We start from the raw sequence: 20,342 nt of genomic DNA, 5'->3' as shown, positions 1-20,342 counted from the left end.
CCAGAGCTGTTTCATATTGATGTCATCATCCTCTTCTGTCAGGACCCAACACAATCTCATTATCTCCTCATATATATCGTAAGCCATTAGAATAAAACTGTTTYCCCTCAACATCGAAGGATGCAAAGCAGGCCATAAAAGTCACGTGCTCTGCAAGGAGCCCCCCATGTCCTCTTCTCTCCGACTTTCTCCACATTTGTTGGGCCTAACAAGCTGTGCAAAAACCAGATTCAGACTGAAGTGAAAGGTTTTATCATCATCATAAAGCAGACAAAGAAGGAGACTTAACACCTTTAGTTTCCATAAGTTTTCTGCTGCCTGTCAATTGGCATTAATGCCTCTTGGCAGGAATATCAGCTCTTTATGTCAATATATTCATGCAGGATGGGACCAAAAAGGAAACAAACATGAAGGACTGCCTGGACACAGGATGTTTTTCATCTGAATTGATTTATTTCATTCATTTACATTTTAAACTGAGCATGTAACACAAACATGTTGACATAAACAAAAGCTTAGAATAAAAATAAGTAGCCTGAGGAAAAAAGTCCCAAAAGCACTCTACTGATTCATTGTACCAAATGAATTTATGCACTAATATAATTGGTTTTAAAGTCTACACTGTAAAATATGCCAGTTAATTTATTAAACAACTAAACACAAAATCAACATATTCTGGGTTTTACTTGTTTCAGAAAGTTAATTTTAAAACCTTTTAGAATCATTTAAGACCTACATTATCTACGAACAATCAGTTAATAGCTTCATTAATAACTTTTATTTCTGATAGCTTGTACAAGTTAAATCTGCCTGTCTCAACTTAAATCTCAGCATTTTTGGCTCAGAAATGCACCTTTGTTACCTGACTTCCTGAACTATGTTGTAAGTATTTACAGTAGTGAAGAAGTATTTGGCCTCTTACCGATATCCAAAGATAGCTTAATACAAAATGTATTTATTACTAATTGGTTGGCAACATTTATCTGCTGCATCAGTTTGTTGTTATACTTTGGACTCATTAGTCCACAGAATATTTTCCCAGGTTTTGAGGATCATCGAGTTTTTTTTTTAATTTTTTATATGTCTTATGATCCTGAGGTGTTTGGACTTTTTAGTTTAATTTGTGTTTCTGTTCTGTGATCTGATAGGTATTTTTCTCAAACCTTCAATAAAAGAACCACAGACAACGTATATGAATTTTATGACCAAGCTTTTGCAAAAGGAGAAGACTCAGCAAACTGCTCCTCCAAGCCGTTCACTGAGCGTCTGAAGACCTTTGGTTACAGCTTGTCTTTTATTATCAAGCACAAACAGGGAGGATAGCTAAAGAAGACAACAGAGATAATTTATTACTGCACACAGGCAGTTTCTAAAATAGGGAGTATTCCGGTTGATAAGAAGGCACCTGTGGAAACGTAATTTAAGGTCTGAGAAACACACAGTTAACTGTTTCACATGAAGACAAACAGGCAGATGGGGCCTCCAGGTCACACAGAAGAAAGAACACTTTAAACTGAACATTAGACTGAATATGAACTAAAGTAATAACAAAATGATAATACCAAAAAATCTCTAACATGATCCCTGCTTTGTTCCACCTTAGTTTATTTCTTTTGTTAGGTTGCATATTYTTTTTGTTTATTGTTTATGTCGGTTTCAGATTTTTCCCTTCAGTTTTCTCTCTTTTGTTTCCCTCAGTCTGCCACTCTGCTCCCTTCCTCAGCTGCACCAACTCACCTGTGATTAGCTCTTCTGGTTCTCATCTCATTCTCCAGTTGCATTTGTTTTATTCTTTGTTTCTTTTTTATTGAAGACTTTGCTTTCCATTACGCTCTCGTTTGAGTCCTGCTCAAACAAATGTGACATTTTGGAAAGGTTCTTTGTGGTGCTTTTGGTCAGCAGTGGTGAGTTGGTGCATGACCTTGGGATTCCTGTTGGAGGCCATTTTTGCTCATTCTCTTTCTTATTGCTGAATCATAAAAACGGGCCTGAGACAAGGGAGGTCTGCAGCTTTTAAATGTTGTTCTTTGTCTTTTTGTGAGCCGCTGGTTGAGTACTGGATGTCCTATTGGAGTCATTTTGGTGCTTTATTCTCCATTTGTGGATAATAGCTTCCTTCACTGCCGTACCAAAGCCCTGGAAATGGTTTCCAGCTTGATGTCAGAGACTTTGTCATCTGTTCTTGAACATCTTTATTTTGGGTTATGATGTACGATTTTTGAGATCTTTCAGTCTACTTTGTGATGTCAGGTTCTGCTTAAGTGATTTCTGGCAGTAATCTGCATGTGACTTGTAAAATAAAGGTGGTTAATCAGTGAATTTTTGATTTAACAAACAGGAAAATCACTTTTTATCAAACCGTTTGGTTTGATAAAAAGCAACTTTTTTTCCTTACTAAATAAAATATCATTTAAAAACAGTATGTTTTCCCAGGTTTGAAAAAAAAATATTTTTGATTATCTGAAACTTTAAAGTTAACACTTTTCAGGTATAAATCGTTCTTTGACTGTTGACCCTTTGCGCGTGACGTCATTCTCTCCAGAACTCCGCCCACTCCGCCATGACAGACCAAAACAACCAAAGCGCGCCTTTAAAGCTAGTCTGAAAACAGGCATCTGTAACCTAATATCGCTTCTATTTAGTTGATCTCACTTTAAAAATTGTCATAGGATGCTGCGCGGTCGGCTGCACAAACAGACAAGGATGAAAACCAAACTTGCCATTTAACTTTTAATGAGTAAAGATACGGCAGCGATGGAATAATGAATGAATAATAATGACGATGAGTGAATAATGACTGTCAGTCCTCGGTGTAATCCCGGAGCACTTTTCACAAGGTAAGAAGACTAACGTTTATATACTTTATATGTATGCATGTATGACTAGGACGATATAAAACATTGAGTTATGGAGAAGGTACGTGTCTAACCATTGGTAACCATGGAGACAGTGCCGCACCGTCATGTAGCCTAGCATGTATGGAAAAAAAACAACTGGTTAGCATCTCCTCTTTTGTACGTTTTTATGTTGCTCCGGTGTAAAGGGAAACGCTGTTTATGACACAGTTATATAAATCATGTGGTGTGAATTCAAGTAGAGTCAGTAATTTTATCAACACGTCAGGAGGGAGGAGGTACGGGTCGGTTTCTAAGCTAGCTGTTTCAAACTTTTGTAAATCCCGCCGTTTATGAGCTTCAACCAGGTGAGTTACGTCCAGAGACAAATTAGCGTGACTGGAACAAGTAGAAGTCATGAATAAACTGGCAAAAACAACTTGGGAAAACTATTTCAGTGGCTCTCGTCCTTCATTTCCGGCGTCCATCATGGCGCCTCGAATGATTTCGTGACGTAGTTGCAAAGCGTCAGTAGCGTAACGTGCGCTCTCTGTCACCTTCCCAGACTGGACCCCATCAGATCCAAGCAAACTTTTTCTGGTTTCTTTATATTATTTTAAACTTTGCATTGACCCAAGCAGCTCAGGTATAAAAGTAATTTCTTCAGAATTGTTTAGCAGGAAGGTGTTGCAAATATGTTTTCTTCTGCTGACACAAATCATAAGAGCTGCATAATCTCTTCACTATTGTGCACATCCAGCCTGCATTTCTCTGTTCGGAGCGAGTCGTCAAGCTGAACTGCAGCTTCATATTTCGTCCCTGTAACGACTCGTGCCAGAGCTGATGCTATGATTGCCACTGAGGCATCGAGAAGATAAGTGGGGTAAAAGTCTCTGCATAATTCATGGCGCCATTAAAAGCAAAAAGTGCCACAACATTTACCAGGCAAAAGTAAAAACATTACCTCCCATCTGCTGTTATGGTAAATCGATACTCAAGTAAGTGTAATAATCTAATAAAAACATGAGCGCAGAGCCTGAAGAGTGCGGCGTGTGTAGGAGGGGATGCACTGGGGAACAATTTGCTACATACCTCCTTCCAGTAAATACATGCTGTCTGTTTGTTATGTTGGCTGGAAAGGAAATATTAATAGGAAACTAATTACCTTAAATAACTTCCACTACTTTAGGCGAAACACTTTCTCTCTATATCTGAGAGCCGTACTTCCTTTGGCAGTTATAAAACCAACTCCTCCCACTAATTGTTACTTTCAGTGGCAGGATTTCGTTTGGAGTCTGCATCAGAGGAGGTGTTTTAGCCTTAATTAATAAATGCAGCTAAAAAAACTCCTTTCTGATAGGGTTTCAAACTTTCACATAGTAACTTTAGACCAGGGGTGTCCAAAATGCGCCCTTGGGTCACTTTGTGCGGACCCCAGCTGCAATTCGAAAATGGTACAAATTTGGTCAGTTGATGCAGATGGAGACTTTTAATTTGTAATTTTATTACATTGGAAAATGTAAAGTACAACACAAAGTGTTTGTCTTTTTATAGCAGAGTTTCAGCAAAAGGTAAAACCGTGTTTATGCATAGACTTTAAGTGAAATGATGCAGGTTTTATTCAACATGACTAAATATAGAAAATGTTTTGAAAGAAAGCGACAGAAATCCCCTTCTTTTTACTGAAAATAAATGGTTTTAAACGGCAACCGTGCAAAATCTATGACGGCATTTTAGGGTCACTGTAGATAAAAAAAATTTAATTAGTAGTAAACTTCCACCAAAAAAACTGAGAATTTTTTAGAGTAATATTTGACATTTTATACAAAAAACGTGAAAATTCAATTTTATTTAATTTTTTTTCTAGCCATTTTCTGGGATTCATCTGACATGAGTTTTTTGGTGGATATTTATAAGAAAAACAATAAAATAATAAATTCAGCAACTTTATTTGCTTGATTTTAGTTTTTTTTTGTGACTTTTAGAAATTGTGGAGTTGTACTTTTTTATTACTTTATTACAAAAAAGTTTTTAGTCTTACTTTAGACCAAAATTTAGTGTCAACTTTTCGGAGCAAGACGTAGAGAAACTCCTGGTAATTTATCAACTGTAGAACAAACTTAGAAAGTACCATCTACTTAAAAACCCAACATCTGGAATCAACATTTAGTTTTATCAGAACAAGAATCCAGAGAAACTCTGACTAGTTTATAGATTATGGACTGCTTGTTCTTATTAGACTTTTACCTTTTTGTCTTTCTTTTGGTTCTGTTTGTATTTCATCTGATTCATGTAAAAGACTTTGAACTCCTTGTTGCTGAAAATGTGCTACATAAGTAAACTACCTTACTTTACCTAGCTGTAATCTATCATAGGGGCTACATTTAAATGAGTAGATATTAATTTGTAAAAATGAAAAGCACATCTTATTTTCAGGCAACGAAACATTTATGCTCCGGTTTGTGTTTTACTCGCATAAGATCCCAAAATATTACCCTGAAATTTGAAGTTGTGATGGTATAAAATGTTTTGGAAGGAAAACACTTCATGATTTATAAAATAAAAGACAAGAATAATGGATATCAATAATTCACCAAGATAGTAAGATACTGTCTTCCTTCCAGAAATAAAACTCAGCTGGATCGCTGCTGTATTTGCCGTAAACTCTCCATGCCAGTGAGCGTTTCTGTGGGAGTCTATCTTTCATTTCGTCTCTCATCATATCAGAGATGCCAAGGCGTCTTTACTTTGTTTCCTTCCAGGACTGCAGACTGCAGCAGCATTAAACGCCCCATTCTCTTGTTGGCATCAAAGGAAAAAAGAAAAAAAAAAAACAACAGAAAAAGGCTTTTGCACTCTTCCCGGTTCCTCGACGCGGCCCCCAGACTGTGACACCTCTGCTTCACAGCAGAGTTTATGTTGTGTCAAGTTCCCCACAGACTCTGCAGTCTGTCTTGGGCCAGAGGAGCCAGGGGAATCCCTGGAGAAACACACAGCTGGGAGGTTTATTGAAACTGAAGGCAAAGACAGCGCCGGGAAGAGGAGACGATTGTTCAGGCGCGGCGAAACTGTGGAGAGCGACTGTACCGACGCCGAGCGAAGGGAGCAGCGCATCTTCTGGGAGGATGCTGCAGTCGGCAAACAGATCAAACTCTCCTCCTCGTTCTACCAAACAGAAGGGGCTGACACTCCTTGGGGGGATTTGTGTTATTAAATCCACCTCCAGTGGATTACAGGTTTGTCCTGCTGCAGGGGATAAAACTGGGTTTTTAAAAATTCCATCGTTGCTCGTTTGACGCGAAAGCATAAAATGTGTTTGCCTTTAGCGCTTCACTCTTAGTGCATATTAATGATCTCAGTTGTGCTGCACAAACACTGTTGGGTCGCAGGACTTCACATGAATAAAAGCCTGTTTAAATGCAGGAAAGTGAGGACTGAGTTAGGTTCTGTAAAGTCATTTTCAGTAATGGTCTCTTGTGCAAAGTTTGTAGAAAGGAGAGCAACTGTGCCTCTGTGCAAAAAACAAATAAAAGATATCTTTGTTGGATTTTACCTTTGTGCTTTATAAAACGAAATTACGATTGTTTTGACACCTGATAATCTGATAGATTTGGTTCAATTGGGAACAAAATTGCAGAATTTGCTATATTTTCAGTTGCTGTGTTGTGCTGCTCTGTGTCAAAATGTCCAAACCATTTGAGTAGCTTGTTCCCCTCCTCGCCTGTGGGGGCGCTGCACCAAGAACCACTGAAGAAAACAGCACAAAACCCTCTAAAGAGGAAACTGAGCACAATTTTCCTCTTAGTGAAATGGTGTCAGATTTTAGCGGTTGTAGGATTTCTCTTTTGTGTTTGGTTAAAAAAAAACATGAGCCATTTCTTCTGCTAGCCCTAGAGTGGTGTGTTTGTTTTGGTTGTTTTTACCCAGAATGCCCTGCGCTCTAGTCCACTTCCTGCTTTTGGAGCGCTCTCCGGTCTACTTTGTGTTCATATGCATCCGATCCTCATCAAAGTTCACTCTAACCGAACCGAGACGGAGGTTTGTACGGACCAGAGTTTGGTTTTTTTTAATTCACATCAGAGTTTGATTACGCATTCACACCTCAATAAATGAACTTTGACCTCCTAAACAAACAAAGCGAACTTAAATTACGGCAGATCAAACAGGACTGGTGTGAATGAATCTTAAATAAAATACATTTTCTCCTTTTTCATGTTAATTTCAATCTGAGGTTGATTATTTTAACACTACTGCCTCCCGGTTCGTGCCACCCTGGGTGTAGAACCAAACCACATCAAAAATCGCAGAACTTCCCTTTAAAAGAATTCACTTTTTTTGTCACCTTTCAACCGTATTTTCTCTCTAGTATCTTAAGAAAATCAAAAACCTACTGAAGCTCTCTGAAGTTCTCCAGCTTCGTCGCATGCCGGCCTCTGAACATTGAGTCGTCTCGTGGGTGGGAGGTTCTCCAGAGACCAGAGTACAAGCCAAGGACAATTACATTCAAGAAAATGACTTCACAGCGTCCCCTCAGATATTTCAAAGTCAATCTACCAGCTGTAGGGCCCAAACGTTTTATCTAAACATATTAAATTTATGGTTATGGTCCACGGCTGATGCAATGCTTATGACACAAATCCCTTGAAGTTGTTTTGTAATGCGGCCTCCAAAGTGGACATCTGTGAAAGTCTGCGCAGATTCGCCTCACCTCCGGGGGGCTTCCAAATACGTTATAATACGGAGCAGGATAAAAACACGCCAGGCGAAGCACTCCAGCTCCATTATGTCGGCCTTTTCAGAGAAAAAGAGCGGAAATGGGAGGCCGGAGAAACGTTTCCGTCCGTCTTCCATGGGAAATATCTGCCTGCGTTTGTCTGACTGCATCACACATCACCTATTTGGCACATTCACAACATTAATAAAAATAGCAGTGCAGGTTACTGTGCAATTATGCTAATGTAACATGACAGACCATTTGATCCATTAAAGCAGCTGCCACGCTCTAGTGATTATGGGATGTATTAATGTTTTGCTGGTTTTGTTAAAACAATATGAGCTTTTTTTTTTTTTTTCTCTGACCCCTTTTAATGAGTTACTCAGATAATCTGTCTCCTGTTATCTAAGATTAGAGTGATGATTATCATCCTAACCACAACAAAACAATGGATATTTATAGATTTATGCTAAAACAAAGCAACTAAATGTAGATATTTATAGTAAGGGAACAATTCTCTCCAGCCTTGTTTCAATAAGCAGGAATTTCTCCTGGTACAAAATGTAATCTAGTGAGAAAAATTAAATAAAACTAATTTTTCACAATAAAACTTGCAGCAGTAACTTATATGAGACGTCATTCGTCACTTTGACCTTGTCAGCTTGTTTCCTGTTTAGTTAGAAGCGATTTTTCTGCAGGATGAAATCACAACAATGAATTAAAGCGGCATATGTTTCTAATTGCTGAATAACTTCTTATGGCTGGCGGAAAATTGAGGGAAGCGGTGAAATAATTAGCCTGTCAGTCACCGAGGTGCGAGGACAACGCGTCTCAATTTTGACAGACCTGAAGACGCTGCAGTCGTCCACCGTGTGTTTTCACCTGCATGAGGCTCTGATTTAAAAAAAAACAAACATTTTATGTTGAGTTATAACAACCCAAACTGACGTTGCTACCAGAAACAGGCAACAGCTGGAAGCTTTAAAGCAATTAAATCCTGCAGTTGGTTAGAAGAAAGCATCGTTCTATTTAGTTTTTTTCCTCAAAAGCAATTCAAACCAGATGTTTTTGGTTTTTTTTTAGAGATTTTATGAAACGGAGCAGCTTACCTTCACAGGAATTAAAGGTCAGTCCATTTTCTTTTCTTGCAGAAAACAATTTTAATACGTTTTTCCTCACCAGACCAATAAATATCTGAACTAAATCATCTAGTTTAAGTGACTACTGGAGCCTCAATACCTCATCTGTAACCAGAGCTGCTCAAAAATGCAGAAATTGGTTTTCATCCCTGGTAAAGATGTGTAAAAAGCCGCTAAATAAATTCCTGTTTCATTGCTGCAAGTTTGAAAAACTCTGCCTTTAATTGGAGTGTTTTTATCCACGTTAAGAAAATCATGGCAGCAGAGTTTCCTGGAGGAGAACCGAGCCCGCAGCCTGACAGATCCTCCACCGTACTTGGCAGTGTGTATCAGCTGCTTTTCCAACAGTCGCCACCTTTTTGTTTCTCCTGAAACCTGCGAAGTTCTTGTTGCTACACTGCAAAACACAAAACCTTACCAAGTATTTCTGGTCTAGTTTCTAGTGCAAATATCTCAGTACACATGAAATAAGACAAAACTAACTTAGAAGTAGATATAGAGGCTTGTTTTAAGTACATAACTCCTTAATATTGTTGAAAAGGATGTAGTTCCTCTGACGCCGTTACCTAGCAACCCCAGCCAAGCCGTTACCTAGCAACCCAGTTCTAGTTCCACTGGCAGATTATTTCACTTCTAACAAGACATTTTTCCCAGTTAATTTATGTGCCAATGGAACAAATACTTTTTTCATCAACATTAAGGAATGTTTTACTTAAACAAGTGTGTGTATCTTGCAGAAAAGTTTCTTTTAAGTTAGTCTGTCTCCAAGACATCTGCACTAGAAACTAGACCAAAGATACATGGTAAGATTTTGTGTTTTTACAGTGAGGTCCAATTTAAACGGACGGTTTCCTCGAATAGTCTGATGTGAAAGTTTAACTTGGACCAAACAACCAGACTCTGGTCCACCTGGAAACTCAATTTCTCATTTAAAACATAATATAAATACACACACACACAAAAAAAAATGCAAAGAAATCCACGTTTGCATGACTCTGAGGTTTCACTTGCATTCGTTTTGATTCTGAGGAAACCAGCTGACACAGATGGATTTAGGTTTTGCGATCCTAGCCAGTGGTTGAGCCAGATTTTTTTAAATTTTTTGATGTGAAAAGGCCCCTGTTCTCATCTGACCACACGGTTCCAGTTAAAGCCCCAGCAGAGGGAAGCAAATTTCACATCAGTGATGGTTGGATTAATGTGTCGTATTTCTCTAAGCCTGCAAGACTGAACATCATGGAACACAAATTAGAAATCAACTAAGTTAAAATGACGAATTCTACAATGACTTCAGTTGTATTTTTATTTTAAAATGATTGCCAGGGCTGCCACTGATTTTTGTATTTTTCTCAGTTTTTCATGGTGGCGTTGGTACCGCAATGAACATTTTATTTACTTTAAGGCTTTTGCACATCTTTACCAGAGGAAACTAGAAACATGTTCATGTCTGTATATCATTATTTGGTTCTTGATTAAGAGTCACATGTTAGCTAAAATTCAAGCAGTCTGCATTGTTCTTCCAAACGTAAGAATATCGATAACCGTCATTGTCACAGATGATAACAGCTCATCTCAGGCCGTAATATTAAAATGTTTATCTGAAACATTCAGATAAAAATACGCCTGAGAAACGAAACCCTGGTTTTTAAATCCTCTTCGTTTCTCATTGGGTCAACTCTCTGATCTGATGATACGATCGCATAATAACAGGTGCATGTCAGTAAATTAGAATGTTGCTGAAAAGTTAATCTATTTCATTTACTCAATTAAAAAATGAAACTTGGGTTTTATATCGAATAATTACATTCAGTGGGATATAGTGTAAGCATTTGACTGTTGCTTTTCATGGTTATGGCCCACAGCTAATGAAAACCAAAAATTCTGTTTCTTATTTAAAAATGGATGTTAGACCGATAAGAACTGGACTTTAACCGCAGCATCTTGGTCTGGGCTCCTTTTGCATGAATTACAGCATCAGTGCGACGTGATCTGGAGGTGATCAGCCTGTGGTTCTGAAGAGATGTTCATGTTTATTAGGTTGTCCTGTTGCTTGAACACCATTTTCTTCTGGACTTCTTCCTTCCACTCAACTTTCCATTAATAAATGATTGGAGTATTGGACTTTTCCCTTTGGATCTGTGGGCTACAACATGCTCAGTTTTAACCTCTTTCTTTGCTGGTTTCGTTATTTACATGTTCAAAAAGCTAAATTTGCGGATTTCATTAGCTGTAAGCCATAATTACAAAAATGCTTGACATATATCTCTCTGTGTAATGAATCTATGTACGGACTTTACTTTTTGAGCTGACCTTCTAAAAATATACCATTGTTGTTGATATTCTGATATTTTTTGCACCTGTAAACGTAAAAAAAAAAAAAAAAATCCAAGTCTACCAGAAGTGATCAGTTATTTCACAGAAGCAGATGGGAATTCACAGATCTTTAAAGATATTTTAGAGCAAAGAGTACACTGGCATTGAAGATGTTCTTTTCAAAACCTCTATGGCAGAAATCCATCACTTATATTAGACATACAAATGTCCCATTTTAGCATCATCATCATTATTACTATGACCTCTTATGTCCTGTTACAGTTAGTAAAGGTTTTTTTTTTCCAGATAACATAAAAAACTGAAAGCTTATGCTTCTGAAAGTACATTGTTAGCTAAAAACACTATTTCCAAGGGAGGGGTGCAAAAAAAGCCACAAATGTGTCGACGGAGCTCTGGACTGAATGGTCACCAGTTCAATTTGAGCTCAATTGCAACAAACATTTAGTTCCTGTTTAACAATGTAAGCATATATTTTATTGATGTCTTCAATCTTTCTTTCATTCATAATCACCAGAACAGTAACCTGACAAAACAAAAACAAAAAAACAAATGATCATGGGAAAAGCAAGCTGACTAATTTCAGACTAAACCGCCTTCATAGAAATGTTTATTTTCCAGAACCAGTAGCGTCTGTGACCATGTATGGGAGAATGACTAAAAGCCTGTCTGAACAGCGTTACAAAACAGATGGCCCCTATCATTACCAGGGTGACTAATGGCTAAACCACAACCCATACATTCAATCCAGGTTTAGCGCAGGAGGGACTTCATAACGTCTCAGTTCTTACTCGTGTGGTTGCCATATTGACCCGCCACAACCCAATATATGATTGATTTATTTCACACGTAATGACACATGGCTAGACAACTGTACACAGTATATCAAACTAACAAAAATAAAGTAATACAGAGTTGAAACGCAAGAAGCGTAAATGGCATTTAACATATGAAAGTTACACTGTAAAAATGTGGATCTTACAATTGTCATACAACCAGACATTATTTATTAATATACTGTACATTTTTCACTCACTCCAATCATCCTAATATGGATGCGTAATCCCTTTTCTTAAATGCTGCTGAAGATGTCTAATCATCATCATGGCAGCATTTTGCTGCATGAGAACAGAGGTCGTATCAAATTCCAGCCTAAAAGCAATCATCCGGCTACTGATCGGATTCAAATAACACAATGTCGATACTTTATTTTTATCCATACAGGATTAATTTATCATATTGGTGAAACAGCATTTTTACCATCATTCGCCGCTGGCATTTAAGTGTCAGAATTTACCAGTTCAAATACCACATAGCTGGCTTTTACAAAATACATAATACACTCTCAAAACACAAAAAAGATCGTAATGATTATTATTACTGAAACAACAGATGAAAATTTGTCAAACGGAGATCTGCGTTTGCCGTTCTACAACCTAAATGGTCACGAAAGCCAATTGAAAGATTCACAATGAGTGTTGCAATTGAGCCCTTATGTTTCTGAGAAGTAGCCAAATTTAAAACATAACAAACGTCCACCTGTCACCGCCCCTGATTATTCACAAAGAAGAAACAAACTATACCGGCTTATACATCCGTCCCAAAATATGTCTGCATTGGAGTCTGCAATGATACATATTTAGATGAAAATATATTTATATTATTTGTGGATTTTTCACAGTAGTTTGTACTGCACTGTACCTTTTTGTCCATCTATTATGCCTACATAATTTTCACCTTGAGGGAGTCTGTTGAGTCACTTGAGAGAGTGTTTCTCATGTATTTTTTTTTGTGGAAGAAAAATGTCTCTTGTATTTTACTCTGAAACATCTCCATTCTGCAGTGTGGTAAGTGCTGTGCGTATCTTTTGTCTCTGCTGGCCAACAACAATTGGGGAACTGAATTACTCTGACAGACTAGTTTGTCTCTTTTTTCCTACGAGAATACAGCTTGTAGAAACTGCAAAAAACATTTGCTTTGGCACAGATTTACATTGTAGCAATGGTCACTCCTTGATCTCCATGGCCATGGTCGCTTCTACAAACACAGTTGGGCCATTGTGGTAATCCTTGGCTCAGTACACCGTCACGGATAAGTCTATGTGTTTGTGTATTGCCGTGTCAGTCTATCCTCTCTCCTGGTGTAAAGTCAATGCGCTCTAGTGTCTTATCATTCCACACGTTAACCCGACATCAATTCCCTCTCTGTCTTTGAGTCCTGCCCGCTCTCCCTCTCTTCACTCGCTTTTGTTTTTAGATCTGGGTCTCTTGGACGTTTTCCTTGGAGCTCCCCTTGAAGAGCAGCGGCTCCATTTGGGGGTTCTGGTTTTGGCCCATGAAACCCTTGATCGATCCATGTAAACCCATAGTTGGCATGGGGAGAGACATCGGCAGCGGTGGGGACATGGAGCTGGTGTTGGTGCCGTTGCCTGATGCAGAGAGCAAATTTGATGTAGAGATTGGGACTGATGTGCAGGAGATGGGGTTGTCCTGGCCGTGTTGGTTCTTGCTGTTGAGGATTCCACCTGGTCCCATCCCCTCGGTGATACTGAGACCCATCACATTGTTGTTGAAATGATGTGTCTTGTAGTAATGGTTTAGGGTATCCGTGCGACCGATGTTGGGAAGGTTGACTACTTCCGGGTGATGTATTCTTAAGGTTCCCTCCGTACCAGTCCCAGAATTTATTGTCGAACCGCCAGAGATGCCACTTCCAGCCCCAGCTCCAATTTCATCCTCGACATTGACAATCTCAATCGCTCTGGCAGGGCCGTGGTGTTTGTGTAGTTGGTGTTGCTTACGGAGTTTGTAGAAGACCACCAGCATCACAGCTGCCATAAAAGTAATGGCGACGAAGCAACCAATGATGATCTTAGTTGTTTTCATTACATCGTCCAGGCCTGGAATGTTAGTTACATCCATTAGAGACACAGTCACTGAATTTTCAGTAGTTCTGGGTGACAGTGGCGACAGAGTAGACAGAGATGGCGATATAGTGCTGCTAGATAGACCGACTACCCCTCCACGTCCAGGAGGCTTGGGGGAACCAACAAAGGTCTCATTCACATACTGTCTTGCTGAGTTCTCCTCCTCTCTTGGCTCCACCGACTCAACTGTGACAGTGGTGAAATAGCTGTAGCTGTTATTAGGATCAGAAGCGGAGACGTTGAGCACAGCGGTTGCAGTGGTATTCCCAGCGGAGTTGGTTACCATGCAGGTATACTGCCCGGTGTCCTGCACGGTCACATTTGTGAAGTTCAGTGTTCCGTCATGAAGCACTGAGATCCTAACTCGGTATGATCCGTGGGTCATCAGCGTGCCGTTTGGGGTGAACCAGTTCACAGAAGTCATAGAGGTTCCGGTACGGCATTTCAGCTCTGCGGCCATGCCTTCAGTGACATTCAGATCAGTGGGCGGCTCCACAATCACCGGAGCATAGCAGACAAAGTGGGTCTGATCCAGTTCCCCAATGTACTTCCCTTTCAGACCTGGTGGGGCATGGCAACGAGCACAACACGTGGTGTTGCTGGGAACTGTCTCTTTAAGCCACCAGCTGAGCCACAGGACATCACAGTTGCAAACCCAGGGATTATGGTTGAGGTGTACCCTCTCCAACTGGTGCAAAGGGGTGAACAGATCATGGGGCAGAGAATGCAGAGAATTATGGGAAAGGTTGAGCTCCTCCAAGTTCTTGAGGTCGTCAAAAGCATTGCGTTCAATGATAGTCACTCTGGAGTGCATCAGCCAAAGCTTTCGAAGTGACACCAGTCCCTGAAATGATCCAGGACGGACAATCCCCAGCTGATTCCCTGATAACTCCAACTCCTCAAGTCGAACAAGCGGGGTAAGGTTAGGGATGTCCTTCAAGCCGCACATGCCGAGATTCAAAAAACGCAGATTTACCAGACCTTCGAAGGCAGCCTCTGAGATGAAACCCAACTTCCTGAGTTCCCCCAGATCCAGACGTCTTAATGAGGGAACTCGGTTAAAAGCAAAGGCTGGCAGTGTCTCAATGGGGTTGTTTCGTAGCCATAGTTCTCTTAGTTTGCTGAGGTACTCAAAAGCTTGAGTTGGTACCACTGTAAGACGGTTGTCAAAAAGCTCCAACGTGTTGAGGTTGGGGAGGCCATTGAAAGCTCCCACCTCAATCTGCCGGATGTGGTTCTTGGAGAGCTGGAGAATTTCTAGATGCCGCAGATGCTTGAATGTGTCAGACTTGATCACCTTGTGTGAACAAAGAAGACAAAAAGGGAGACATGGTGGCAACATCAGAATTATTGAAATCAAAACTATTGATTCTTTGACTTTTGAAGGTCAAACCATGTTTACCTGAATTGAGTTCTCTTGTAGATTGAGGTATCTTGTGTTTTCTGAAATGCTGTCTGGGATTTGATCCAAATTCTTCCTTGTACAGATGACCCGGCTCGCCTGGTTGGAACAGGTGCAGGGGTTGGGGCACGGTGGTGCCGCCTCTGTCAGCTGGGGTCCATGGTGGTGAAACCACAACAGGAGCTGGACCAACCAGAGGAGGGGGAAAGGGGTGCAGGGGCTGGTCACCATGACAAGACGCATGGCAACTGAGTCATGACCCACCCCTAATTCTGGAATATTGATTAGTCACCTCCAAAAAGGGTAGGTTAAGTGCTTCTCTCGACATTCATGGTTTTATCTGACTTTTTCTGTGTTGAAGAGTCAAAAACTTGAACTGTTACAGTAACGATTGGTAAGTAAAGCTACCTACTTAACTTTGCTCATACTGTCTTGGGAATCAGACTTGATTTTTCGATATTTCACTGAAAGAAGTCCTGCACTTCTGCTCCCATAACATTCACAAAAAAAGTAGCTATCAAGTTAGGAGGGAGAGGTCCTTGAGAACGAGCCGTCACTGCGGAGGCTGTTGCTTCTTACTGTGGGAAGAAAGAGAAACAGAAAGAAAAGAGAGACAGTAAGTGCACAGAACATCAGTCTAGGTGCAACAATTAAAAAAGCCTGGCTTAAATCAATGCATATTATTTTTGGTGACACACACTGGTTTGAAGCCATTTTTTTATATGTTGAATCATCAAAGTCATGGTTTGTATTTCAACAAATCAACGAAGCAATAAGAGAATTTCAGGAGTTTTATTCAGGCATTGATTAGGCAGAGCTGACATTTTGGTTCGGTTCGATTCCATTTTCATCCCATGTCCTTCTGTTGTTGCTTTTTAATGTAATGTTTGAACCATTAAATACTAGGTAAGGCCCTATTGTCATGTTGATATGTTGCAACTAATTTGATTTGATAAAACCGGCGTGCCCAAATCCAGTACTGTTTTGTAACTTACGTGCTTTAAAACACTCATGAATCAGACGTTTTGCTACCAGGACTAAATAACCTGCTGATGAGGGATTTCAACCATTTAATTTTGGTTTTGGACATCTAAATGTTCCAGGATAGTAACTCTCCAGGACTGGACTCGAACACCTCTGTTTTAAAAAAAAATTAGCACCAATGTTTAATAAAATAAAACTCGGATTTTTTAATTTCAAACACATGATCCTGGCTTTCAAAAAGAGGCGACGTGAAGGATAAATAAAAAAAGAATATTATAAAGAAAGCATGGTCTTTAAGCTTATAAAATTCATCCGTAAAAATAGTTTGCCTGGAAAGGGTAGCAGTAAATTCATAGGGGGGCTGTTCCCACCCCCGGTCCCTCCTTTGTGGTGCCACTGTACACACTCATCAATCACTGGACCTGAATATAGCAGTAGGAACAAGAAAGTACACACTGTCACAGCCTCATTAATTACACTGGAGGGTAATAACTGACACCTGACGGCTGCTTTAATGCATATGTTGAATATTATATGCTATACCAAAGATTTTTCAAACAAAAATTGTAAAAAGATTTTTTTAAATCACATTTTTATGCATTTAAAAAGGGAGGGTTTACAAATCCGCACTGTGTCATTGCCATTTGTGGTTAAAAGGGTGACGAAAACATTTTCAAACAGAAATGGATCAGCAGACTCTCTAAATTTAGAAATCCCTGGGCTGTTTGTGCCGTAATGATTCGATAGATAGAGTGCTCGTTGTTTACTCAAACACCTCATGCTTGACACTGTGACTTTAATGGTCACATGGCTGCAACGTCCGTGGAATAAAGTCAACAAGAAGGTGCTTGTATCCAAGAGCCGCTGGTTTTCATCATCCATGTTCCGTCTGAAAGAAGTGTGTTTGTGCCGCTGCTTCTAATTCCCTTAATAAACTGGGTTTCTTTCGTCAGCATCCATACATAGCCAGTTCTCAGCATCTGCTTTCCTGTGCAGCAGCGATGCATTCGCTCCTAGGAACACGGTTGCTGTGGCAACCTGCTCACTCACCATCTTGTGTTTTTTACTGTCCAGTCGCCCTGCTCAACGTTGCTGCGTTTAGCCGAGCTCGATGAGGCTTTGCAAAACAGACCAGCAGCACCTATTGGGTCCAAATCACCAGATATCTGCCTCAGTCCTGATCTGTTACCATGGAAGACCGAAAAAATGAGACTTCTGGTCAGATGGTGCCGATGCAGACGAGAAGTGGCTCTAAATCTGATCAGTCTGAACCTTGGCCTTCAGTAAGAGCAGAGGAAGCAGATCTGGCATCTCTATGAGGTCTGAGGTTGAAGTCAAGATGAGTCATTATTGAAATTATAGTTCTCAGAAGTGATAAAGCAGCGTTTTATAAAAGCTCATATAGAAAAGCGTGATAAAAATAGGCCCTTTCAGGCGCTGAGCACAGCCCACATCCTCTCTTTGACACACAGAAACGTACACCCATCCATAACTAATAACATTTCAACGTCACGCTATTAAATTGTTTTGTTATTAAGGTGTTATTTACATATCTTTCCACCTACTCTCCTCTAGTAATAATAACATCTAACACGGCTGAATGAAGGTAAAATGGTAAAATATCTCTTCAGATCAAGGGATCCAGGATGGCTGTTGTATTGTTACAGTGACTCATGAAAGCATCAAAACATTATTAATAATCAACCAGTTACAGATCACCAGCTTTTCCCAGGGGAAAAAAAATCTGTTTGCTGACAATGACAGGGCCGAACATTACAAAGGTTTACAGGAACGATTTATTTCTGGTGCGGCGTTTTAGCCGTCAGATTTTTGTGTAGAAAATCAAATCATTGTGAAATTCTTTGCCAACGTCACACCTTCAACTAAAACCCTCGTCAGCCATGACGGCGAAGTTTAGCCACATCCTCCAGGTCTCCTGCCTGGTGTGTTTAAAAAAACGGCGACGTATTTTACGTTTTACAGGCCTTTTTGGATGTTTCCAGAAATAATGCAATGTTTCTAAGCAACTTTCTGTGTGGACTGCTAAGATATAATTCGACCGATTACTGTACTGTACAGGACAAACAGCCATGAACTTCTGAATTTCCTCTAAAGGAGACGAAGAGACACCAGTTAACCTGACATGCATGTTTCTGGACTGGGGGAGGAAGCTGGGGTACCCAGAGAGAAGCTAAATATTCAGAGGTAGAACATCAAACTGCAAAAAACGTGGCCGTTATCATGTGTCGTTTCCATGTCAACAGGGCACCGAGTTCGACTCTGTCCCAGGGGCGTCTCGTCTCCTAAATCCGGCCCTGTGGTCACTAGAGGCACAGACATGGTAGCATTACTGACACTCAATATATTAAATAAAAACTGTTCTAAAATCCCCAATCAGTGACAGTTTGTACCTGTTAGTTCTAAAATAATTCCAATAATAGAAAATGGTAATAAAATAAATCCTTCATAGAAACTCGCTCAGTTTTGTTATTTTTCTGTCTTTTGAACCAGAAATCATCTGGCAGAGGATGAAACTGTACGGACACCTGTTGACTTGACCTGCCATCCTAAAATTTTCCACTCCACCAGAGCAGCAGCAGCAGCACACGCTGATGTTCTTTAATATTTACATCACTCCTCAACTCAACTGAGGACCATTAAAACCCGGCCTTCATCCTCAACCCCTGCGATTTTCTTCCCACTTTCACTCAGATGAATTCCCCTCCGTGGACTTGGCTGTTTTAACATGTCAAGAGCAGATTGCAACCATGTAGATATTGATTCTTCGATCTGATCCGAAGGCGAGCGCTGGGTCGTGAAAAGACAAATTAGCTCCAAGCTGCTGACCAACTACTCCAAACCCAATCACATCATCATAAGCATCTGTTTGCACTCAGAGCTTCTCCTTCAGGTCTGCAAAGAGGCAAATCAGACACACAGAGGCTCAGACCCACCAGTCACATATCATGTATTTACAAATGATGGAGAAGAGCACAAAGCTGCACAGGTGCAGCAGGGCCAACATCATCTACTGTAACTATGACAACGCTAGATTGATTCAGGACGTGGGAATCGAGGCAGGATGGGGCTCCTTTCCACCAGCATCCACATTATAAAAAAATAACATTTTCTCTCGTCTCTTGGCTGATGACAACATTTTTCCCTCCTTACACGTGAGGTGTGGAAGAATAATCACCGGAAAACGGTGATAAAAATGCATCAGCTTGACCGCTTCCTCCTGCAGTCCTCATCCTAATCTGCAATCTCACCTCATCATATAGCCGCCAGCTTGATATCTCCTTACAATAGCACAGAATGGCCTTATTCATCTGCAGCTGCGCTCACTGCGCGGCGCACCTTCTCGGGGAACGCAATTGAAATTCTGAATAGGCCTAATTCTGCACATGCTGCATTACAAAATGGCTTGCGTCCATTCTCTCTTCGGGGTAATGACAACACGACTGCACCCACTATATGAATATTCTGGATTTTTAAAAATAATTTTTTCGCAGAAAAACAGGCCCGGTGCGGGCTTACATAAGGGAGTGTATCATTTGATTACATTAGATGATCAAATCCTATTAATTATTTACCAAAAATGTTATGCATCTTTAACCTTTTCGGGTATTTCCCCCCCACCCCCCAGCTGATGACTGACTTCGGCATCCTCGCAGACAAACATGACAACACAACACGCCGACCATTTCAGCCCCTTTTCTACCTGAACGTCCAAGAAAAGCTTAAAACGGTACATACCTTTAATGTTCGGCGTCTGCATGCGGCGTAATGTCTGCGTCCCCTCTCTCCCTTTCGTGCCCCCTCTGCGATCGTGCCTTTCCCCCCCCTCCACAACCTCGCTATCTGTCTCTCCCCTAAATTGATTCGCTTGTTTCCACGGCTGTGAGCTGGCTCTTGTTCTTGTCAGCTAGATCCGCAGCGCCAACGCAACGCAGGGGGGCTACAGTGCTGGCAGGTTAAAGATGAACACAATCCACACACACACACGCACGGA

General features: G+C 40.4%; 1 protein-coding gene and 1 long non-coding RNA gene across 2 annotated transcripts; one reads left to right on the top strand and one right to left on the bottom strand.

Moving 5' to 3' along the window:
- The first annotated feature begins 2,559 nt into the window (after nt 1-2,559).
- Nucleotides 2,560-20,080, top strand: LOC108167287 (uncharacterized). Its single transcript, XR_001777648.1, has 3 exons — nt 2,560-2,837; nt 8,632-8,674; nt 18,842-20,080. It is a non-coding gene; the product is annotated as an uncharacterized LOC108167287 (long non-coding RNA).
- Nucleotides 11,116-20,336, bottom strand: LOC103481127 (leucine-rich repeat-containing protein 4B-like). Its single transcript, XM_008436419.2, has 3 exons — nt 20,087-20,336; nt 15,347-15,924; nt 11,116-15,241 (listed from the first exon to the last, which is right to left on the bottom strand). The coding sequence occupies exons 2-3, from the start codon at nt 15,587-15,589 to the stop codon at nt 13,271-13,273; spliced, it is 2,214 nt and encodes a 737-aa protein (XP_008434641.1). The 5' UTR covers nt 15,590-15,924; nt 20,087-20,336; the 3' UTR covers nt 11,116-13,270.
- Nucleotides 20,337-20,342: the final 6 nt, after the last annotated feature.

This window comes from Poecilia reticulata, linkage group LG19 (assembly GCF_000633615.1).
Source record: "Poecilia reticulata strain Guanapo linkage group LG19, Guppy_female_1.0+MT, whole genome shotgun sequence".
NCBI classification, from domain to species: domain Eukaryota; kingdom Metazoa; phylum Chordata; class Actinopteri; order Cyprinodontiformes; family Poeciliidae; genus Poecilia; species Poecilia reticulata.
Note: the sequence above shows the minus strand (reverse complement) of the source record. Positions and strands in the feature narration are given on the sequence as shown.